Raw genomic sequence first — 22,289 nt, 5'->3', positions numbered from 1 at the left:
AGTTTGATGAAATATTAAAGAGCTTTATTGCAGAGGAAAACAACTTAAAGTCAAATGCCAAAAAGGAATAAATGAAGGAAATGTCCAGACCCACTGAAAAGTTTTGTGAGCAGTATTAGAGATGCTGGTAATTGAAGAAACTGTGGGTGATGTTTAAAAGTCACTGATAACTTGTGGAACTTATAAATGATGATTAATAGTACAGATGGTTGAAGAACTTGTGAGCGGTGACAGAGACGCTGATGATGTGAAGAACTGAAGTGCAAGGGTCCAAGACGCTGTTTGATTTGTGGGACTTGTGAACGGTGACTGAGACGCTGGTGATGTGAGGAACTGAAGTGCAGGGGTTTTAGACGCTGTGGATTTGTAGAACTTGAGAACGGAGACTGAGACGCTGGTGATGTGAGGAACTGAAGTGCAGGGGTTTAAGACGCTGTTGATTCGCAGAACTTGAGAACGATGGTTTAGGCCCGCAGCCACGCTGATTCCTAGGAGCACTGGTGACTGGAACGCAGAGAGATATACCGGCCGCTGAATACTCTGGAACCGGTGCAGCGAACTGGCAGCTGGAAATGCCGGAGACACTGGAGTACAACTGCAGAGATCCTTGCCGGGAACAAGAGCACTGGCATCTACATCAGGGAAAGACGATACTCAGGCACTGAAGCTCTGTCCGGCATCTGACTTTGAATCTCCCGCCAGCGCTGGATTGGCGAAGCAGTCTGATGACGTCACCTGCCCCCCGTCCACGTGATGCCGAGTGTCATGGCGGCGCCCATGCCCCGGAGAACCGATGCCCACCGAAGGCAAAGGCCGCAACACCGACCAGCAGACACGCAGGGGTAAGCACGGCGAACGCCGCCTCTGATGTGTGACAAAGATAATCTGTTAAAAAATGAAAATGCTTTTACCAAAAGTTTGCTTTCTAGTAGGGCTGTGGGCCTGATTCAGAGATGTAGGCAAATGCTTTCACAGCTGCAAATTTGTATGCAGTGACTGTGCAAAAATATGCAAATGCCGCTACCACCTGGATTTGTATTGAGCCGCCCACAAACTGCTTTGCAAATCCCAGCAGCTGTGTAACAAAATCCCAGCACAAGTTGCAGATCAGTCTATTATTGAAGTTCTGAGTAGCGTGGCCGCAGGAAGTAAGACGCCGGAGCCATTGTAACTGCGTACGGGATTGCAATCCCAAGCTGTAACGCCCAAATATGGGCACGACATGCCTGTGTTTGAGCTTTGCCACTCCCCCCCCCGTTACCTCCCTCTCTTTCACTTAACTGGCATGGTCAGATTTCATGCAACTGCGCCGTCCACCCTGTCCCCCCATTTTTGACGAGGAGATCCGTTCTTCAGATGTGCATAACATAATGCTTAAATATTTAAAAAAAATACTTTTTCAACTTTATTAAATAAAATAAATTTTAAAAAAACAATGTTAACGCTTTTGAAGGGAAGAATCGTCAGTTAAGTGGTTATAGAAATCCTCTCTCCGATCACTGTTGTAAGATCATAGCTGCACGTGGCCATAGACGCATGCACAGTGGCACATCGCTCCACTGAGTACTCAGTCAACATTGCATATAACTCTTAATCAGGACATGTGATCCCAAACAGTGCAAATACATTGGAGTGATCAAGACTGAAAAGGAGAATATCTTACAATGGCCAGTCAAAACCCTGATCTCAATCCCAGCTATGAGAAGCTGTGGTCCAAGCATCATCTGGCTAAACATGTTTTGTCAAATCTACCTGGAAGCCTGGGTGAAAATTGCTCCTGAATAGTGTGCCTGCTTCAGATGTGGACAGAGCAGTTATTGCTGCTTACATGGAACAGCAGCGATGGCTCTAATATGGTAATGCAGCAGGAGGTGTCATACCTCCTGCGGGTGTGATACGAAATACCGGTGGATGGGATGCTGGTGGTCATAAGACTGACACCGGCATCCCAATGCTCAGAATCCTGACAGGGTTGGGGAAGTGTGCCCCCCCTGACTCTGTTCCTCCTTTTCTAACTCTAACCCTCCCCCTGCAGCTAACCTCCCCCCCCAAGGCTAAAATGTAGTAGATCCCGGCATACTTATGCTTGGGATTCTGGCGTCGGTATTCCAAGTGATATCGATGTTCTGGCGCCAGGATTTTGGGCGTGTGTTGGGATCCTGGTGCTGGTATTTTGAGCGCCAACATCCTTACTGCAACCCATTCCTGCGTGCATTATTGATCCGAGCTGTGTCCCAGTATTGGATCATCAACAACCCCATCGTCCGGCTGTGTGACCCATGGTTTGTGTAAGCCAGACGCAGCAGGAGCTACCAGGAGGCCAGGAAATCTCCATCCACTGCCAGAGATCCTGGCCGAGAAACCGAGGTTGAGCAGCTCCCAAACGGCAACATACTGTCAGTCAGCCACTGACAGTCTGATTCCGCACTGCATCCAGACCTGTACTGCACATGCACGGAACATGCGCAGTACAGGTCCGGTACATGCTCAAAGTACTGAACATCATACTTTGCGCTATGCACCATAGGTCCATCGGGACCTGAATAAGGCCTAGTGCGCAAAGCTGGTTCTACTCCAAAAGGTGGCTCTACAGAATAGTAAGGTGCCAGATGCTGGTTTGACACGCATTGGATGTAATTTATGCTCCCAGGGGTTACTTATCACAAGTGCACATTACATACACTTCCACAAATAATGATAATTATTTGTTTTGCTAGCAGAATAGGCATTTGCTATAAAGTTTTAATAAAACTTTAAAAAAATTCTGTGGCAAAAATAACTCAATTTTCTGTATGGAAAAATAGAATAGCTAAAAACACACACACACACACACACACACACACACACACACACACACACACACACACACACACACACACACACACACACACACACACATTTATGCATGCAAAACAAAGATATTACATATCATTTTCAGACATGAATTCGCAATCAGAAACACTAATGCGCCCTACACATTAGGCGATGTGCCGCTGAGGTGCCCGACGGCCGATACGGCCGATGGGCGACCCGGCGGCGGGGGGGCAGTGACGGGGGGAGTGAAGTTTCTTCACTCCCCCGTCACCCGGCTCCATAGACGTGCAGGCAAATATGGACGATCTCGTCCATATTGGCCTGCATGCACAGCCGACATGTCACCAGCGATGAACGAGCGCGGGGCCGCGCATCGTTCATCGCTGGTGACTCCACACTGCACGATATGAACGTTATCTCGTTCATTAATGAACGAGACCGTTCATATCGTGCAGTAATATCGGCATGTGTGTAGGGCCCATTAGATAGTTCTGGAGACCACTGTCATCATCCGTTTATTAACACTAGCCTACATGCACCCATTATAAATACAGCTTTAACGGGCGTGTAAATGTCTGTGTATAAGTTTGCTTCTCTTTGCAGTTAAGCTGAGTATACTCTGGCCAATATAACAGGCATTCATTTGCACGGCCAATATATTGTGGTTGTGTCAGATGGTGTGTTCCAGCGAGATATCTGTGAACAACGTTGTTCACAGATATATGGTGTTGGCCCTGCAGCACAGTCAATAGCAGATATATCTGCAGATATAGCTGTGCATCGTGCTGTGTGTATGGGCAGTCAGCCGACCGCCTGTACACTTGCTGCAGAGGCAGCCGGTGACTGACACCATTGGCGAGCACATGTAAATGTCAGCCCAGTTGTGACTTCAGGCACGATGCATCGGGCTGATGATTGGTAAGTGTGAATGCACTTACCAATCGTCATATAAGTCCACGGATCAGCTGGACGGTTGATCCGTCCTAGTGTTTACCCAGAATTACGCAAACACATCCTTGATGCACTAGGCCTACATTAGAATGGCTTTTCCCCTCCACAGTCTGTCCACTCATACAGATTTGCATATACTTGTTTCAGGATTTCTGGTCAGGAGCCAATAAGTATATTTGGGATGTAATCAATTTGCCGGCTGTCGGGATCCTGGCGGTCAGGATACCGATGACGAAATCCCGCCGCACAGGGCTATTCCCACTTGTGGGTGTTCACGACACCCAGAGAGTGGGAATAAAACCTGTGGCAAGCACAGTGAGCCTCCGAGCCCGCAAGGGGACTCTTTGCGCTCGCCCCTCTGCCAGCATACTGGTACTTACAGCATATTTTAAGATTTCTGTTAATTTTTTTTCCACTTCACATTTTTTTTTTTTACATCAAAATGTTTGTCAGCAAATTGGTCTAAGATCTGATTACTTTTGCAAGGTACTGTATGTAAATATGTTCTGTGATATGAAGGTTATTGTTTTTATCTGTCTATATTTGTGAAGAACTGTGAATCATTCTATTGCGAGGTTTGAACAGCAGATGTCACTGACATATAGCTCAGATCTCCTCATATACACAATATATGCATTTCATGTCAGAAAATGTATAGCCATTGCATGACGCCTTTTTCTTTTTCTTATATTTTAATTATTGTAGAATTTTCTCAGGTTTATTGCATAGAAGAGTACCTCGCAAGTGTTAGTAATATGATATTTTTATTTTTATTGCTCCCCCACCTTCCTTATCATCTTAGTATGTACTGTATTTTCTACACTTGGCTTTGCCTCCTTTCTGTCATAATAATGCATCAAGAGAAAGGCCATGGCGCTGTCATTGGATGTTTCTATAGCAGCCAATCCACTTTGATGTATGCATTGCTAAGTAAGGTGTTTTAGTTTTGTTGCATGTGCCACAATGTGCTGGTATCCTGGGTGTATGTATGAAAGGCCTTTTAGATAATGGAGCGATTTGTCTTTCACAAAGCTTTTCACTGGAAACTAAAGCTAGGCTGCAGGACATGAGGACTTGACACCAAATGTATATAAAGACATTGTTGTGTTTTTTGCTTTGCAGATAATACATATGACTATGTGCCAGCCACGGTAAATGTGTGTGCGGAGGCTGTCAAGCTCTTCTTCTGCATGATAATGGCTTTTAGAGTGATTCTGAAAGGTACGGTAAGCTATATGTTAGTTGACAGAACCTAAATCAAATGTAATATAATGTAATCAGTTCTGTGACAGTATATTTTTCTTTTATATCTGAAAATCACAGCTTGATATTATGTGATGACACCCCTCACCTTCAAGTTCATAATGCCAGTATTGAACATTTACCTTTTTTTTTTTTCTTCCCTGTCTTGATAACAACTGTACTGAGCCATGGAGAGAGACCGAAAGAATCGTCTCCTAGCATGTTACAGGTTGTGGGGTCTGTTGTTGTAGATTTGTGTTGTTATAGAATTGTTACTTTACACGCTATATCGAATCATTTCGATGTGATACATAGCTTTGTTAAGTAGCAATTCATGTAACCTTACCTGTTTTGGGAGGCGATCGTGTATAACTGGGTCCAGGGATCCAGTCTACTTTTTTTTCTCTCTTTCTACTCGAAGCATGTCTAAAAGCAGACATGCTTAGAGTACTTACAGTGTAACTAGTCCAGGAGTAGCAATGCGTTACACCAGTACAGGGTTATAATGGGGGGGGAAGGGCAATATCCGAACTGTGGATGTGACTACAGTAGGGTGTACTAGGAGGCTGTGCTGATCTAATATGCAACACTTGTATCTATGTGCAACTGAGTCTGAATCTGTATTTGAAGTGCTATGATGCAGCAGCCATGGCTTTTTGCTAAGTTCCGTTGTGCTTCGTATAAGTTGAACATAGATATACAAGTAAAGCATATCAAATTAATCAGTGCAGTCTCCTGGTGCGTCCTAGTAACACCGTGCTACAACTAGTACACAAAAAGACGCATGACACTAGCAGAGTTGCATGGGACTTGGCGGCTCACTTGTGCAAGGTACTGTATCTCGCACTGTCTGATGTATTGAGACTAGATGTATGATGACTTGTCTGTATGTGCTAACGTCTTCTATAGCTTTTTATTTAATGTATATAACAACTAGTAAAATGATGCACTAAATCTCCCATCACCAACTAGCATAAGCATGGGGATTCAGTGTACTTAGGGCCTAATAAAGACCTGATCGCAGCAGCAAATTTGTTCTCTAATTGGCAAAACCATGTGCACTGCAGAGGGGACAGACATAACATGTGCAGAGAGAGTCAGATTTGGGTGGGTTATTTTGTTTCCGTGCAGGGTAAATACTGGCTGCTTTATTTGTACACTGCAATTTAGATTTCAGTTTGAACACACCCCAACTATATCTAACTCTCTCTGAACATGTTATATCTGCCCCCCCCCCCCCCCCCATCCCTGCAGTGTACACAAATTTGCTGCTGCGATCAGGTCTGTATCAGGCCCTAAGCCACAGAGCAGCTCTCTTGATAAAAGAAAGCTGGCATCTCTACAGATATAGAAAATTAAATATACCCTGCCCATTACAGTTGACATTTACTAAAGCGTTACAGTGATACGTAACGCATACTATGCAGTGAGGTTCTAGGGAGCTTGTATTCTCTATTCTCTTCTCCGTACTGTGATATCCTGTTGCTTTGTGTTTAATGACATTTGTTTTAAATGGTTGTTTTTCAGAGAAGCGTTCACTTAGGTGCTGCGTATGCTTTACGTTAAAGGAATTCTGTCACTACGTGAAATGGGCTGTACCAGCATTTCTCTACTTTTTGGATAATCTGATAATTTTCTATGTTTTGACCTACCTACAACCAGTAAGTGCTTTTGGTTTTATTGTTTTGCTTTATGGTTTTTTAATGAAATATTTGACTGTATAATCCTATTTCTCTAGCATCCATAAGGGATATTGGGGGAAACTAGTACGATGGGGTGTAGACAGCTGTCACAGCCGCAGCACGCCACACACCCCTAACGCTGCCTGAAGGTGACATCGGTGGTGAGTACACACCGGGGACCCCGGTTCAAAGTGCGGCTGACCACGGGCGCGGCGTACGGGTCCCTCCCTGGGGGGTCCCGCTAAGATCCCCCGTGTGTACACTGGCACAAAACTGCTTTTCTGCTGCGGGGTACACTGGGCTCCACAAGAATTCACAGTGGGGTGTAGAGTAGGACCTTAATCCGAGGCACCAACAGGCTCAAAGCTTTTGACTGTTCCTAAGATGCACTGCGCCGCCTCCTCTATAACCCCGCCTCCATGCCAGGCAGCTCAGTTTGTAAGTTGGTGCCTTGCAGTATGCAGGCACTTTACAGGTGGCTGACTTAAGCAGCCTTTTTCAGAGTTATTTTACTAAGACTGAACAGTGATCTGTTTGAAGACTTCAAGGACTGCTGCTGGCAAAGTCTCAGACTTTCCAGCGTGCAGCTCCGTCACCCCCAGCGGCGCTGTATACTCCCGCGCCGGGGTTGCCGGATCACTGCAGCGGAGACGCAGGCTTCTTACTATATGTGAGTCACACACACGCTGCCGTCTCCCGGATCGCGGGGCCACAGACAAGGGGGAGGTAAGGGGCTCCTGTGCCGCACTTTACCGCAATCCAGCGCGGCGGGCGTGGACACTGAGTACTGGGCAGCTGCTCCACTAGCCACCAGGGTATTATTTTTGGGCACAGGTCAGGGGGATTTAGTAATGGTTCCCCCGTTTTGTTCTGCCCGTACACCTGGTGGGAATGCCAGCAGGGGGAGCAGGCCGGACCTGAGGCCCCTCCCCCCAGCCCCAGGGCGCCATTTATACAATGTTCCCGCCCTGGAGCTGCTTCCTTCTCTTTCACTCCTGGTCAGCGGCCATTACAGATAGAGCCTTGCTGTTCCTGGGATTGCTGGGGAAAATCCTCCTCTGTGGAACCGCCTGACTTCCAGTGCTGTGCTTCCTACAAGACACATTCTACCTGTCACTGGGACTGTGTTAGTTAAGAAAGAGTGCATACATTCAGGGTTGTGTGGCACAAAGACCCTGTGATATACTTCTATCTAAACCAAACAATAAAGGCACTTCAAAGCGCTGCTTATAAACCACGTCTCCAGGGAATATCACACTCAGAAAGATAGAGACAGTCTATTTGGTATGTCCACTTTAGTAATAAATGTCTCCAAACAAATCCGGTACAGCGGTTCAGTTTCATGGGATAACAGTTAGGTCTGATATAGATGGATGTTCCCAGGTGGGAGCTCACCAATTCCTCCCACCTGGGAACATCCATCTATATCAGACCTAACTGTTATCCCATGAAACTGAACCGCTGTGTACAAATAAGGAGAACTTTTTAACAGTGGATATTTTAATAAAACGTGTGCCTTTTTTACATTCTTACCGTGGTAGTGAGGCCGCAGACGTAATGGAGGATAATTTAGCAGCTGAGAGTTCAGGTTCAGGGGGTTCCTTACCCCCAGTGGGTCGGTAGCGCTTGGGGCATCACAGGACCCACCTTGGGCTACATTCTCCACATTGTTAAACACGCTTGTGACTAAATTGAAGCCCCCCTTGGGACCACCTGTGCCACTGCAACAGTTTATGGTCCCTGCTGTGAACCCGCCATGGGCGGATCAGCTTTCCACTCAGTTACAGCATTTGAATCGATCTATGACTAAATCTAAGTGTCACTCTCGCCCGCCTAAGACTAAGTCGTCTTCTAAACGGGCCATTGCCTTCTCCCAATCCACGGCTTTAACCGACACGTCTTCTAAGGAGGACGATGCATATTCTGACACTGACGCTGATGTTTCAGATGGGGAAGGGAAGTCATCCGTGGATGTCTCGGATTTGATTGAGGCGATACGGCTCATTCTTCAAGTGTTTGATGATTCTGAGCCTGAAACTGTCTCCAAGAAACCGGATAGGTTTAAGCGTAAGAGGGTGGTTAAATAAATTTTACCCTACTCTAAACACCTGGTTGACATACGTCAGGAATCCTGGGAAAATCCGTGGACAAAATTGACACCGAATAAGAGACTGTTGGCTCGCTATCCTCGCTCTGCAGAGGTGTGTAAAAATTGGGAAACCCCACCACCTGTAGATTCTCATGTGGCGCGAATGGTTGTTTCCTCTGCTCTGCCAGTAACAACCGTCACCTCTCTGAAGGAACCGGATCGTCGTGTGGAGGGCTGTTTAAAAGCGATTTATACCCTTACGGGGGCTGTACAAAGGCCAACTATTGCAGCGACTTGGGCTGCTGAAGCTGTTGAGGCGTGGGCTCAGGAACTCGAGGCGGAACTGTGTTCCGACGCCTCTGTGCATGCTCGACAATGTCTCTCGTATATTGCCACAGCTTCTCTGTACCTTAAGGAGGCAGCCTTCGATGCTGGGGTGCTCGCGGCCAAGGCTGCTACTGCGTCCGTCTTGGATTTGAATTCCAAGAAAACCCTGGAGGTGCTTCCTTTCAAAGGAGACATTCTCTTTGGAGAAGACCTAAATAAGATTGTGGCTGATCTGGCTACTGCTAAAACAGCTTGCCTACCTAGTACGGCTCCTTCCGCACAAAAGGCTAAAAGTACTTTCCCTCGCCCCTTTCGTACTCCAGGTAAAGCAAAAGGTCAGGCGTACCCAAGGCAAGCTCGTGCTTCCAGACCTGCAAAGCCCAGACCGAAGCGTGCCTGGGCCGCCCGTCAGCCAGCTTCCAAAACTGACAAGCCAGCCGCATGACGGGGCGGGCCCCCCTCTGGAGGATCCCAGTGTTGGGAGCCGACTTCTAGGTTTTGTCCAGGAATGGTTGAAGGCCACTTCAGATACCTGGGTGAGGGAAGTCGTCGCTCGAGGTTATGCCATACCCTTCAAGAATCTCCTCCCTCATCGATTTTGCCTGACAGATGTGCTTCTGGATCCGGCAAAAGCAAACACGTTGCACTCGGTGGTACATTCCCTCCTGATCACAGGAGTGGTGGTACAGGTGCCTCTGGCTCAGAGAGGCAAGGGGTACTATTCACCGCTGTTTCTAGTCCCGAAGCTGAACGGGTCCTCGCGGCCCATTCTCAATCTGAAGTCCTTGAACAAGCATGTGCGGGTCTCCAAGTTTCGTATGGAAACTCTGCGCTCTATTGTTCTGGCCATGGAGCCTGGGGACTATATGGTCTCCCTGGACATACAGGATACCTACCTGCATATCCCTATTGTGGTATCTCATCAACAGTACCTGTGGTTTGCGGTGGGCAACCTTCATTACCAATTTCGGGCGTTACCCTTTGGTTTTACAACGGCTCCCCGAGTTTTCACCAAAGTAATGGCGGTCATGACGGCTCCGCTCCGCCGTCAAGGGGTCAGGATACTACCAGATTTGGACGATTTGTTGATCCTGGCAAATTCCCCAGAACTTCTCCTGTGTCATCTCAGCCCACGGGTGGCTGATCAACTGGAAGAAATCCTCCCTGGTTCCTACTCGGAGTATGTTACAGATGGGGGCGTTATTGGACACTCACAACCAATGGTAGTCCCTGTCTCAGGAGAAAGTCCTGAAGCTTCAGGACAGGATTCGATGCTTCCTATCTCATCCGCAAATGTCGATACATTCAGCAATGCAAGTGCTAGGTCTCATGGTGTTGGCTTTCGACATGGTGGAGTATGCTCAGTTCCACTCTCGCCCTCTGCAGAAGTTAATTCTGACCAAGTGGGATGGCCTGCCTCACCGGATAAGATCTCACATGATCTCATTATCTCCAGAGGTCCGCCTGTCACTGAGCTGGTGGCTGCAGGACCATCAATTAGGCAGGGTCCGTCCATTCTGGATATCCGACTGGGTCCTCCTGACAATGGATGCCAGTCTGAGAGGTTGGGGCGCGGTGTTGGTACAACTCTCTCTTCAGGGTCGGTGGACCAAGGAGGAGTCTCTACTCCCGATAAATATTCTGGAACTGCGGGCAGTGTTCAATGCGTTGACAATGGCCCAGCATCTCATACAGAACAGACCTGTTCAGGTGTAATCTGACAACGCCACCACGGTGGCGTACATAAATCATCAAGGCGGCACTCGAAGCCGCATGGCAATGAGGGAAGTATCAAGGTTTCTTCAGTGGGCAGAACGCCATCTGCCGGCCATATCAGCAGTGTTCATTCCGGGCGTTCTGAACTGGGAGGCAGACTATCTCAGTCGTCAGGACGTGCACGACTGAGAATGGAGCCTACATCCAGAGGTGTTTCAACTTCTCGTGGATCTGATGGCGTCTCGACACAATCACAAGGTTCCGGTCTTCGGAGCAAGGACAAGGCATCCTCAAGCAGCGTTCGTGGATGCCCTGTCAATCCCGTAGAACTTTCAACTGCCGTATGTGATCCCTCCGGTGTCACTCCTGCCCAGAGAATTACGGAAGTTCAAGCAAGAAGGAGGAAACCTGCTTCTAGTTGCTCCGGCATGGCCCAGACGGCACTGGTTCTCCGATCTACAGGGCCTCTCATTGGATCGTCCCCTTCTACTTCCACAACGACCAGACCTCCTCGTTCAGGGCCCTTGTGTTTACCAGGATTTGGCCCGTCTGGCTTTGACGGCATTGCTCTTGAAGCTTCCGTCCTGAGGGCCAAGGGTTTTTCTAAGGCGGTCATTCAAACTATGTTGAAGGCCCGTAAGCCAGCTTCTGCTCGGATTTACCATAGGGTCTGGAATGCCTACTTTACTTAGTGTGCGTCTCACAATCGTGACGTTTTCAAGTTTAGTACGGCCAACCTATTGGCCTTTCTACAACAAGGCCTGGACTTGGGCCTGCGTCTGGCCTCCCTCAAGGTGCATATCTCTGCCTTGTCGGTTTGGTTTCAGAGAAAGATCGCTACCCTACCTGATGTCCATACATTCACTCAGGGTGTGTTGAGGATTCAGCCTCCTTATGTGCCACCTGTGGCCCCTTGGAATCTGTCAGTGGTCTTGAAAGCCTTACAAGAGTCTCCGTTTGAGCCTCTTACCCCTGCTGATCTTAAGTGGCTTTCCCTTAAGGTGTTGTTTTTGCTGGCTATTGCTTCAGCTAGAAGGGTCTCGGACTTGGGTGCCTTATCCTATAAGTCTCCATATTTGATTTTTCACCGTGACCGGGCGGTGCTTCGAACTCGCCTTGGTTATCTACCCAAGGTGGTGTCTTCCTTCCACCTTAACCAGGAGATTGTGGTTCCGGCCTTTAATTCTCCAGAGTTGTCTTCCAAAGAGCGCTCTTTGGAAGTGGTAAGGGCTCTCCGTATCTATGTGAAGAGAACTTCCTCCATTAGGAAATCCGATTCTCTTTTTGTGTTGTTTGGTTTTCACAAACGTGGCTGGCCTGCTTCCAAGCAGACTCTGGCCAGATGGATTAGAATGGTGATTGCACGTGCTTATGTACAGGCTGGTCGTCCGGTTCCTGCTACCATTAAAGCCCATTCTACTCGGTCGGTTGGACCTTCTTGGACGGCCCACCGTGGTGCGACCCTTGAACAATTGTGCAAGGTGGCTACATGGTCCTCTGGGAACACGTTCATTGGGTTCTATGCCTTTGATACCGCCGCTTCCCAGGATGCTTGCTTTGGACGCCGGGTTCTTGTGCCCGCTACAGTGCGTCCCCTCCCATAAGGAACTGCTTTAGGACATCCCCAATGTTAATCCTTGTGGAGCCCAGTGTACCCCGCAGCAGAAAACGAGATTTATGGTAAGAACTTACCGTTGTTAAATCTCTTTCTGCGAGGTACACTGGGCTCCACAAGGCACCCATCCTTACGCACTTAGCTTCTTTGGGTTGGTATTGGCATAGCCGCTGACACCCTCTCCTGCGGTGAGTGTGTAGTGTAATTGGCTACGAGCGGTTGTCGTCTCTGGTACGGCTGGTTAACGAAACTGAGCTCCCTGAGGTGGGGTTACAGAGGAGGCGGCGCTGTGCATCATGGGAACAGTCAAAAGCTTTGAGCCTGTTGGTGCCTCGGATCAAGATCCTACTCTACACCCCGATGTGAATCCTTGTGGAGCCCAGTGTACCTCGCAGAAACAGATTTAACAACGGTAAGTTCTTACCATAAATCTCGTTATCTAAGCACTTGTTTGAGGTTCTAAGCTTATTTGTAGACTTTGCCAGTATAAAGAATATGTACAGCTCCGGCGCCATTGGAGAGGTCGGAGCTTCCTCAGAGCGGGACCAGCGGCGTTTTGGCGCCTTCCTCTGCTTATAGCAGCCATCAACAGCACACACTCAGCGCATCCTGCCTCACAGACACGCTGGAAACTGGTACAGGGGGAGAGCCGCTTGTGTACACTTGAGCCTATTTAGGACTGCATTTTGTTAGTGTTATTGTGATTGTCAGAGCTACCCGTGTCCTCTAGGAGATGGGGGAACATAAATTCTCAGACGTCGGCCATGGCAGTGTCGGCGCGCAGGACCTTGTGGTTGCATCAGTGGATTGCGGACGCAGAATCCAAACGTAATGTGGAGTCCCTCCCCTTTTCTGGGGAATGGCTTTTTGGGGTTGAGTTGGATGCATGGATTTCCAAGGTTACTGCTGGGAAATCCATGTTTCTCCCCTCTGGGGCCCCGCCGGCAAGACGTTCCTATCCGGGACCATCTGTCCAGTCCTTTCAGTCTCGCACATTTCGATCGAAGGCCAGAGGTGCCTCCAATGCGGCTAGAGGCACCATAGGTAAGTCTAGAAAACCTGCAAGTACCAGTTCTCAGGAACAGTCCACCAGATCTGCTTCCACTAAAGCCTCCGCATGTAGGTGCTCACCCATCCCGAGGGGATCTCGAGGTGGGAGCTCGACTACGTCACTTCAGCCGCGTCTGGGAGACCTCCTGCCAGGATGCCTGGGTCAGTGAACTCATTTCTCAAGGCTGCAAGCTGGAGTTCGACAGTACTAGACCTCCCCCCCCCCCCCCCCCCCCCCTGTTATTCTGTTACTGTCCAGTTGTGACCAAAAATATAGTCTATGATCTGCTGGACCATTTAGTATGTTATAACACTGAGGAGCTCCTGTAATCAGCTCTGTATTTATCCTTATAATACAGATATACTTACCTGCTACAATAGATCTAGTCAAATCTGCATGACTATATTTATTAACTTTTATGCTTCTCAGTATAGTAACTATATTTTTGGTCACAACTGGACAGTAATAGAATAACAGAATTAATCTTTGAATGATATGCATATCCAGACTTAGGGACCTATGCCTTATACATGGCATAGGGTTGACATCAGCATTAGACATGTATATCTATAATTATACTATCGGTAAAAAAACAAATGGCAATTTCTCTAACGTCCTAGAGGATGCTGGGACTCCGTAAGGACCATGGGGAATAGACGGGCTCCGCGGGAGATAGGGCACTTTAAGAAAGCTTTGGATTCTGGGTGTGCACTGGCTCCTCCCTCTATGCCCCTCCTCCAGACCTCAGTTTTACACTGTGCCCAGAGGGAAATGGGTGCACTGCAAGGAGCTCCCCTGTGTTCTCTGCCTAGAAAGCATTTTTGTTTGGATTTTTTCTATATATTTTACAGGGAGCACTGCTGGCAACAGGCTCCCTGCATCGAGGGACTGAGGAGAGATGGGCAGACCTACTTAAATGATGGGCTCTGCTTCCTCGGCTACTGGACACCATTAGCTCCAGAGGGGGTGAACACAGGTTCGTCCTGGGCGTTCACTCCCAGAGCCGCGCCGCCGTTCTCCTCACAGAGCCAGAAGAAATGAAGTCAGAAGACGTCTCAGGCGGCAGAAGCCTTCAGAGCTTCACTGAGGTTACGCACAGCACTGCAGCTGTGCGTCATTGCTCCACACACCTCACACACTCCGGTCACTGTAAGGGTGCAGGGCACAGGGGGGGCGCCCTGGGCAGCAATATAAACACCTCTCTTATGGCAAAAGACTATGGCCCTCATTCCGAGTTGTTAGCTCGGTAAATTTCATCGCATCGCAGCGATTTTCTGTTTAGTGCGCATGCGCAATGTCCGCACTGCGACTGCGCCAAGTAAATTTGCTATGAAGTTAGGATTTTTACTCACAGCTTTTTCTTCGCTCAGGCGATCGTAGTGTGATTGACAGGAAATGGGTGTTTCTGGGCGGAAACAGGCCGTTTTATGGGCGTGTGGGAAAAAACGCTACCGTTTCCGGAAAAAACGCAGGAGTGGCTGGAGAAACGGGGGAGTGTCTGGGCGAACGCTGGGTGTGTTTGTGACGTCAAACCAGGAACGACAAGCACTGAACTGATCGCAGATGCCGAGTAAGTCTGAAGCTACTCTGAAACTGCTAAGAAGTTTGTAATCGCAAAATTGCGAATACGTCGTTCGCAATTTTAGGATGCTAAGATTCACTCCCAGTAGGCGGCGGCTTAGCGTGAGCAACTCTGCTAAAATCGCCTTGCGAGCGAACAACTCGGAATGACCTCCTATATACATGTACAGGTGCGCACTGTACATGTATATAAAAGAGCCCCCGCCATTTTTTAATAACTTTGAGCGGGACAGAAGCCCGCCGCTGAGGGGGCGGGGCTTCTCCCTCAGCACTCACCAGCGCCATTTTCTCTCCACAGCACCGCTGAGAGGAAGCTCCCCGGACTCTCCCCTGCTTACACACGGTGAAAGGGGGTTTTGAAGGAGAGGGGGGCACATATTTGGCGTTTTATTTACTACACAGCGCTACTGGGAAAAAGCATTCTGTGTTTCTTTCCAGGGGTATAGCGCTGGGGTGTGTGCTGGCATACTCTCTCTCTGTCTCTCCAAAGGGCCTTAAAGGGGATACTGTCTTCAGAAAAGAGTTTCCCTGTGTGGGTGAAGTGTGTCGGTATGTGTGTGTCGACATGTTCGACGAGGAAGGCTCGCTTAATGTGGAGGGGGAGGGCTTGAATGTCAGGTCGCCGTCGGCAACGCCGTCACCGGACTGGGTGGATATGCTGAATGTCTTAAATGCAAATGTAGATCTACTGCATAAAAGGTTAGACAAGGCTGAAGCTAGGGATCAGTCAGGTAGCCAGACCATGCCTGTCCCTGTGGCGCCAGGACCTTCGGGGTCTCAGAAGCGCACCATATCCCAGATCGATGACACAGATACCAACACGGATACTGACTCTAGTGTCGACTATGAAGATGCAAAATTACAGCCGAAGGTGGCAAAAGGTATTCGGTACATGATTATTGCCATTAAAGAAGTTTTGCATATTTCTGAGGAACCCCCTGTCCCTGACACGAGGGTACACATGTATAAAGGGAAAAAGCCTGAGGTCACTTTTCCGTCCTCATTTGAGCTAAGCGAATTGTGCGAAAAGGCTTGGGAATCTCCAGATAGGAGACTGCAAGTTCCCAAAAGGATTCTTATGGCGTATCCCTTTCCACAAACGGATAGGATACGATGGGAATCTTCGCCTAAAGTAGACAAGGCGCTGACACGCTTATCCAAAAAGGTGGCACTGCCTTCTCAGGATACAGCTTCCCTCAAGGATCCTGCTGATCGCAAGCAGGAAATTACCATGAAGCACATTTACACACATTCAGGTACTATTGTTAGACCGGCTATGGCGTCGGCCTGGGTTTGTAGTGCTGTCGTGGCATGGGCAGATTCCTTATCTACGGAGATTGACACCTTAGATAGGGATGCCATTTTAATGACCATAGTGCATATTAGAGATGCTGCCTTGTATATGAGAGATGCTCAAAGAGACATTTGTTTATTAAGTTCCAGAATAAACGCTATGTCTATTTCTGTTAGGCGACTCTTGTGGACCCGACAGTGGACGGGAGACGCCGATTCAAAGCGGCATATGGAGTCCTTGCCTTACAAGGGGGAGGAGTTGTGTGGAGACGGCCTCTCGGACCTTGTCTCTACTGCTACGGCCGGTAAATCAAATTTTTTACTTTATGTTCCCCCGCAGCATGCTAAGAAGGTACCCCATTATCAAATGCAGTCCTTTCGTTCCAATAAGAGCAAGAAGGTACGGGGATCGTCCTTTGTTGCCAGAGGTAAAGGCAAGGGAAAAAAGCTGCACACAGCTAGTTCCCAGGAGCAGAAGTCCTCCCCTACATCTGCAAAGTCCACCGCATGACGCTGGGGCTTCCCGGGGGGAGGCAGATCAACTGGGGGCACGTCTTCGGTTTTTCAGCCACGTCTGGGTTCACTCGCAGGTGGATCCCTGGGCATTAGAGATTGTTTCTCAGGGATACAGACTAGAATTCGAAGACTTGCCTCCTCGCCGGTTTTTCAAATCGGCTCTGCCGGCTTCCCCGTCAGAGAGGGAGCTAGTGTTAGCCGCAATCCAAAAATTGTATATTCAACAGACGATGGTCACAGTTCCTCATCTCCAACAAGGAGAGGGATATTACTCAACCTTGTTTGTGGTCCCGAAACCGGACGGTTCGGTCAGACCCATCTTAAATCTAAAATCCCTGAACCTGTACTTGAAGAGGTTCAAGTTCAAAATGGAATCACTCAGGGCGGTCATCGCCAGCCTGGAGGGGGGGGATTGGATGGTGTCCCTGGACATAAAGGATGCATACCTTCATGTTCCGATATTCCCCCCTCACCAGGCGTTCCTGAGATTTGCAGTGCAGGACTGTCGCTACCAATTTCAGACGTTGCCGTTTGGGCTTTCCACGGCCCCGAGAATTTTCACCAAGGTAATGGCGGAAATGATGGTGCTCCTGCGCAAGCAGGGTGTCACAATTATCCCATACTTGGACGATCTCCTCATAAAGGCGAGATCTCGGGAGAAGTTGCTGGACAGCGTGTCTCTGTCCATGAAGACGTTGCAAATGCACGGCTGGATTCTCAATATACCGAAGTCCCAGCTAGTCCCTGCAACGCGTCTGACCTTTTTGGGCATGATTCTAGACACAGACCAGAAAAAAATGTTGTCTTCCGAGGGAAAAGGTTCAGGAGCTTATAGCCCTGGTCAGGAACCTATTAAAGCCAAAAAAGGTTTTAGTGCACCTTTGCACACGGGTTCTGGAGAAGATGGTGGCTTCATACGAGGCCATCTCCTTCGGCAGGTTCCATGCGAGAACTTTTCAATGGGACCTCTTGGACAAGTGGTCCGGGTCCCATTTACAAATGCATCAAAGGATCACCCTGTCTCCCAGGACCAGGGTATCTCTCCTGTGGTTGCTGCACAGTGCTCACCTACTAGAGGGTCGCAGGTTCGGCATTCATGACTGGATCCTGGTGACCACGGACGCAAGCCTCCGAGGCTGGGGAGCAGTCACACTGGGAAAAAATTTCCAAGGTCTCTGGTCAAATCTAGAGACTTGTCTCCACATCAACGTCCTGGAGTTGAGGTCCATATTGTCACGATCCGGGTATCTGGACGCCATTTCTTACCCATCAGATGCCTCCTAAGGCTGGCTCAGCGCTCCAGGACCGGATCCCATCTGTTATCCTGATGTGTACATTCCTGTATCCTCTCCTGTCACTCTGAGACGCTGTCACAGTAAACGCCATATTACACCTGGCATGGCGTCTCCCGCGGCCTCTGCCGCCGTCCCTGAACTTCTGCATGCAGAGTGTCTGAGTGGCGATTACGTCAGCCGCGGCCTCCGCTGTGTCCGCGTGGTTGGATGTGCATCTGTCAGCCTGGCGCCTCCTGTCTCCGGTGGCCGGCGCCGCCATTACTGTTTTCATTACCACATGGATTACAAACCAAACTTCCCTCCAAGTGTCTGCATGGGCGCAGCCATCTTGGATTCTGTCAGCTGATCATTTTCCACCAATCTGTTGTCTGTATTAATTATTTGCATAATTACCTAGCCAATCCCTTCCTTGCTGCAGGTATAAATACACTGTGCCTGAGCAAGGAAGGCGTCAGTGCTTTGGTTGTCAAACCTAGTTCCTGTTTGTCTCTCTCCTGTGATTGTCTTCCAGGTTCCAGCTCCTGTCTCAAGACTTCCACCATAGAGACCCGCACCAGCATTCCACCTGCGGTGTAGCCTGACTCTCCGATCCATTGTGGATTCATCTGTTTCCAGCTACAACATTACCTGCTTCCAGCAGAGTACAGCTTCTCTTAAAGGGCCGGTGTCCTTTCTACAGTTTACCACTCTCCACCGGTATTATTATTTCTCCGCTCTCAAACTCTACATTTCATTCATATTGCATCGCTCTCAAGCTTCATTTATTATTTAACTGGTTCCAGCCAGTATCCACTCCGTGCCAACATCTGTCTGGTTCCAACCAGAACCCACAGCAGCTATTTTATTTACAGCAGTCCAGCTTTCCCTGGAACACCAGCTGGTACGATCCTGGGCTTTCTTCATTGCTACAGTCGGGCCTGGTAAGGACTTTCCAACTCGCAGATAATAAGAACTGTCTCATACTACCAGAGCTCTGTGGCCCCTGCCACCCTGTAGTACCCAGGAACTGTATTATTTCTCTGCTGATTTTATGTTTCTTTTACTGCTACTGTGATGCATGGAGTTTGTCATGAATAAACATCATTGACTTTTATTCAAGTTGTCGTGGTCACGCCTTCGGGCGGTTATTCTTCATGTTACTTACATGTCCAGGGGTCTGATACAACCTCCCAGGTTCCGGTACATCTCAGCCCCTACAACTGAGGCTGCCTCCCGTCAGCTCAGGCCCTCAGTTGTGACAGTAAGCACTGACCTAATGAATCCAGCCGGAGACCAGGATCAAGCGGCCAGGCCGATGCAAGAACTGGCAGCCCGACTAGAACATCAGGAGGCTGCACAGGGCCACATCATCCGCTGTCTCCAGGATCTCTCTACTCGGCTGGATGGGATTCAGACAACTCTCCGTGGATCAGGCGCATCTGGTGCGTCAACCACAGTGACTCCAGCTATAACCCCACCCACCTTACCCATTTCTGCTCCACGTCTTCATCTTCCAACGCCAGCAAAATTTGACGGATCTCCAAGATTCTGCAGGGGATTTCTCAACCAGTGTGAGATTCAGTTTGAGCTACAACCTGGCAATTTTCCCAGTGACCGTACAAAAATTGCCTACATTATTTCTCTTCTCAGTGGCTCAGCCCTTGATTGGGCATCACCGTTATGGGAGAGGTCCGACACCCTGCTATCTTCTTACACTGCATTCGTGTCAACATTCAGGCGCATCTTCGACGAGCCAGGCCGGGTAACCTCAGCTTCATCCGAGATTCTCCGTTTACGCCAGGGGTCACGTACTGTAGGACAATATCTGATACAGTTCCAGATCCTGGCATCCGAACTGGCATGGAACGACGAGGCCCTGTATGCTGCATTCTGGCATGGCTTATCTGAGCGTATTAAAGATGAGTTAGCTACCAGAGACTTACCCTCTAAGTTAGATGAGCTAATCTCACTCTGCACGAAAGTTGATTTACGTTTCAGAGAGAGAGCAACTGAGCGTGGAAGATCATCTGCTCCAAAATCTTCTGCTCCTCCTCCTCGCCAACTGTCACCAACTAAAGATGAGCCCATGCAAATTGGCCGTTCCCGTTTAACTCCTGCTGAGCGCCGAAGATGTCTCTCCGAGTCTCTCTGTCTTTATTGTGCAGCTCCGTCTCACACCATTAATGCCTGTCCCAAACGTCCGGGAAACTCCAAATCCTAGCTCGCCAAGGAGAGGGCCGGCTAGGAGTAATGATCTCCTCTCCATCTCCTCAAGATTGTAATCTCCCAGTCTCGCTTCAAGTTGCTCAACGTTATCGGAACGTCATTGCCCTCCTCGATTCCGGAGCAGCTGGGAACTTTATTACCGAAGCCTATGTTAAACGGTGGTCCCTACCCACCGAGAGACTTCCTTCGTCCATTTCTTTAACTGCCGTGGATGGCAGCAAAATTTTTGATGCAGTTATTTCTTTAAGGACTCTACCAGTTCGTCTGAGAGTGGGAGTTCTTCATTCCGAACTTATTTCTTTTTTAGTGATTCCAAGAGCCACACATCCTGTGGTCCTGGGCCTTCCATGGCTCCGTCTTCACAATCCTACAATTGATTGGACGACTACGCAAATCCTGGCATGGGGTTCCTCCTGTGCTGAGACATGTTTGTTTAAAGTATTGCCTGTCTGTTCTTCCTCCCCCAGGTCGTTTGATGTTCCACCTCCTCCATATCAAGATTTCACGGATGTGTTCAGTAAAGCTTCTGCTGATATCTTTCCTCCTCATAGAGAATGGGACTGCCCGATTGATCTCGTTCCAGGGAAGGTTCCACCTCGAGGCCGAACTTATCCGTTGTCTCTGCCTGAGACGCATTCTATGGAGGAATACATTAAAGAGAACCTAGCAAAGGGGTTCATTCGACCTTCTTCTTCTCCAGCCGGCGCAGGCTTCTTTTTTGTAAAGAAGAAAGATGGTGGTCTGCGGCCGTGCATCGACTACAGAGGTTTGAACGACATTACCATCAAGAACCGTTATCCTTTACCCCTGATTACTGAGCTCTTTGACAGAGTTAGCGGAGCTACCATCTTTACAAAGCTGGACTTGAGAGGTGCATACAATCTCATCCGGATCTGTGAGGGTGACGAGTGGAAAACCGCCTTTAACACCCGTGACGGACATTATGAGTACCTCGTCATGCCCTTCGGATTGAGCAATGCTCCAGCTGTCTTCCAGCATTTTGTCAATGAGATCTTCAGAGACATTCTATACCGTCATGTCGTGGTCTATCTAGACGATATCCTCATTTTTGCCAACGATTTAGAGGAACATCGTTTTTGGGTTAAAGAGGTTCTGTCCCGTCTCCGTGTCAATCATCTCTATTGCAAATTAGAGAAATGCGTCTTTGAAGTCAAGTCCATTCCGTTTCTAGGGTACATTGTGTCCGGTTCCGGACTAGAGATGGATCCTGAGAAACTACAAGCAATCCAAAATTGGCCGGTACCCTTAACCCTCAAAGGGGTCCAGAGGTTCTTAGGGTTCGCCAACTATTACCGAAAGTTTATACGAGACTTTTCCACCATTGTGGCGCCTATTACTGCTTTCACTAAGAAGGGTGCTAACCCGTCCAAGTGGTCTGAAGAAGCCATGCAAGCATTTCATCTCTTAAAACAAAGGTTCATCTCTGCGCCTGTTCTGAAACAGCCTGACATCGACTCTCCTTTCATCTTAGAGGTGGATGCCTCCTCCGTTGGAGTAGGAGCGGTGTTATCTCAGAGGGCTAAAGATGGCCATTTACACCCTTGCAGTTTCTTCTCCCGGAAGTTCTCCCCAGCTGAGCGCAACTATGCCATTGGCGACCAGGAGTTGCTAGCCATCAAGCTCGCTCTAGAAGAGTGGAGGTATCTGTTGGAGGGAGCTTCTCATTCAATCACCATACTTACAGACCACAAGAACCTTTTATATCTGAAAGGCGCACAATGTCTCAACCCTCGTCAGGCCAGATGGGCACTTTTCTTTTCCAGGTTCGACTTTAAACTCCAGTTCTGTCCGGGCTCTCAGAATCGCAAGGCCGATGCCCTTTCCCGCTCATGGGAGCAAGAAAATGAGTCAGAGTCTTCAGACAAGCATCCTATTATAAATCCGTTGGCAT

General features: G+C 48.7%; 1 protein-coding gene across 5 annotated transcripts in view; it reads left to right on the top strand.

Moving 5' to 3' along the window:
- The window catches only part of SLC35A5 (solute carrier family 35 member A5), a 93,922-nt gene that overhangs the window by 28,134 nt on the left and 43,499 nt on the right, over positions 1 to 22,289 (top strand). For all 5 annotated transcript variants that reach the window (XM_063955636.1, XM_063955638.1, XM_063955634.1 and 2 more), the window contains exons 4-5: positions 4,888 to 4,986; positions 6,535 to 6,668. In XM_063955636.1, the coding sequence (XP_063811706.1) occupies positions 4,888 to 4,986; positions 6,535 to 6,668 (233 nt within the window). The remainder of the gene's footprint in view (positions 1 to 4,887; positions 4,987 to 6,534; positions 6,669 to 22,289) is intronic.

This window comes from Pseudophryne corroboree, chromosome 2, assembly GCF_028390025.1.
Source record: "Pseudophryne corroboree isolate aPseCor3 chromosome 2, aPseCor3.hap2, whole genome shotgun sequence".
NCBI lineage: Eukaryota > Metazoa > Chordata > Amphibia > Anura > Myobatrachidae > Pseudophryne > Pseudophryne corroboree.
This window is presented reverse-complemented; position numbering and strand designations above follow the sequence as displayed.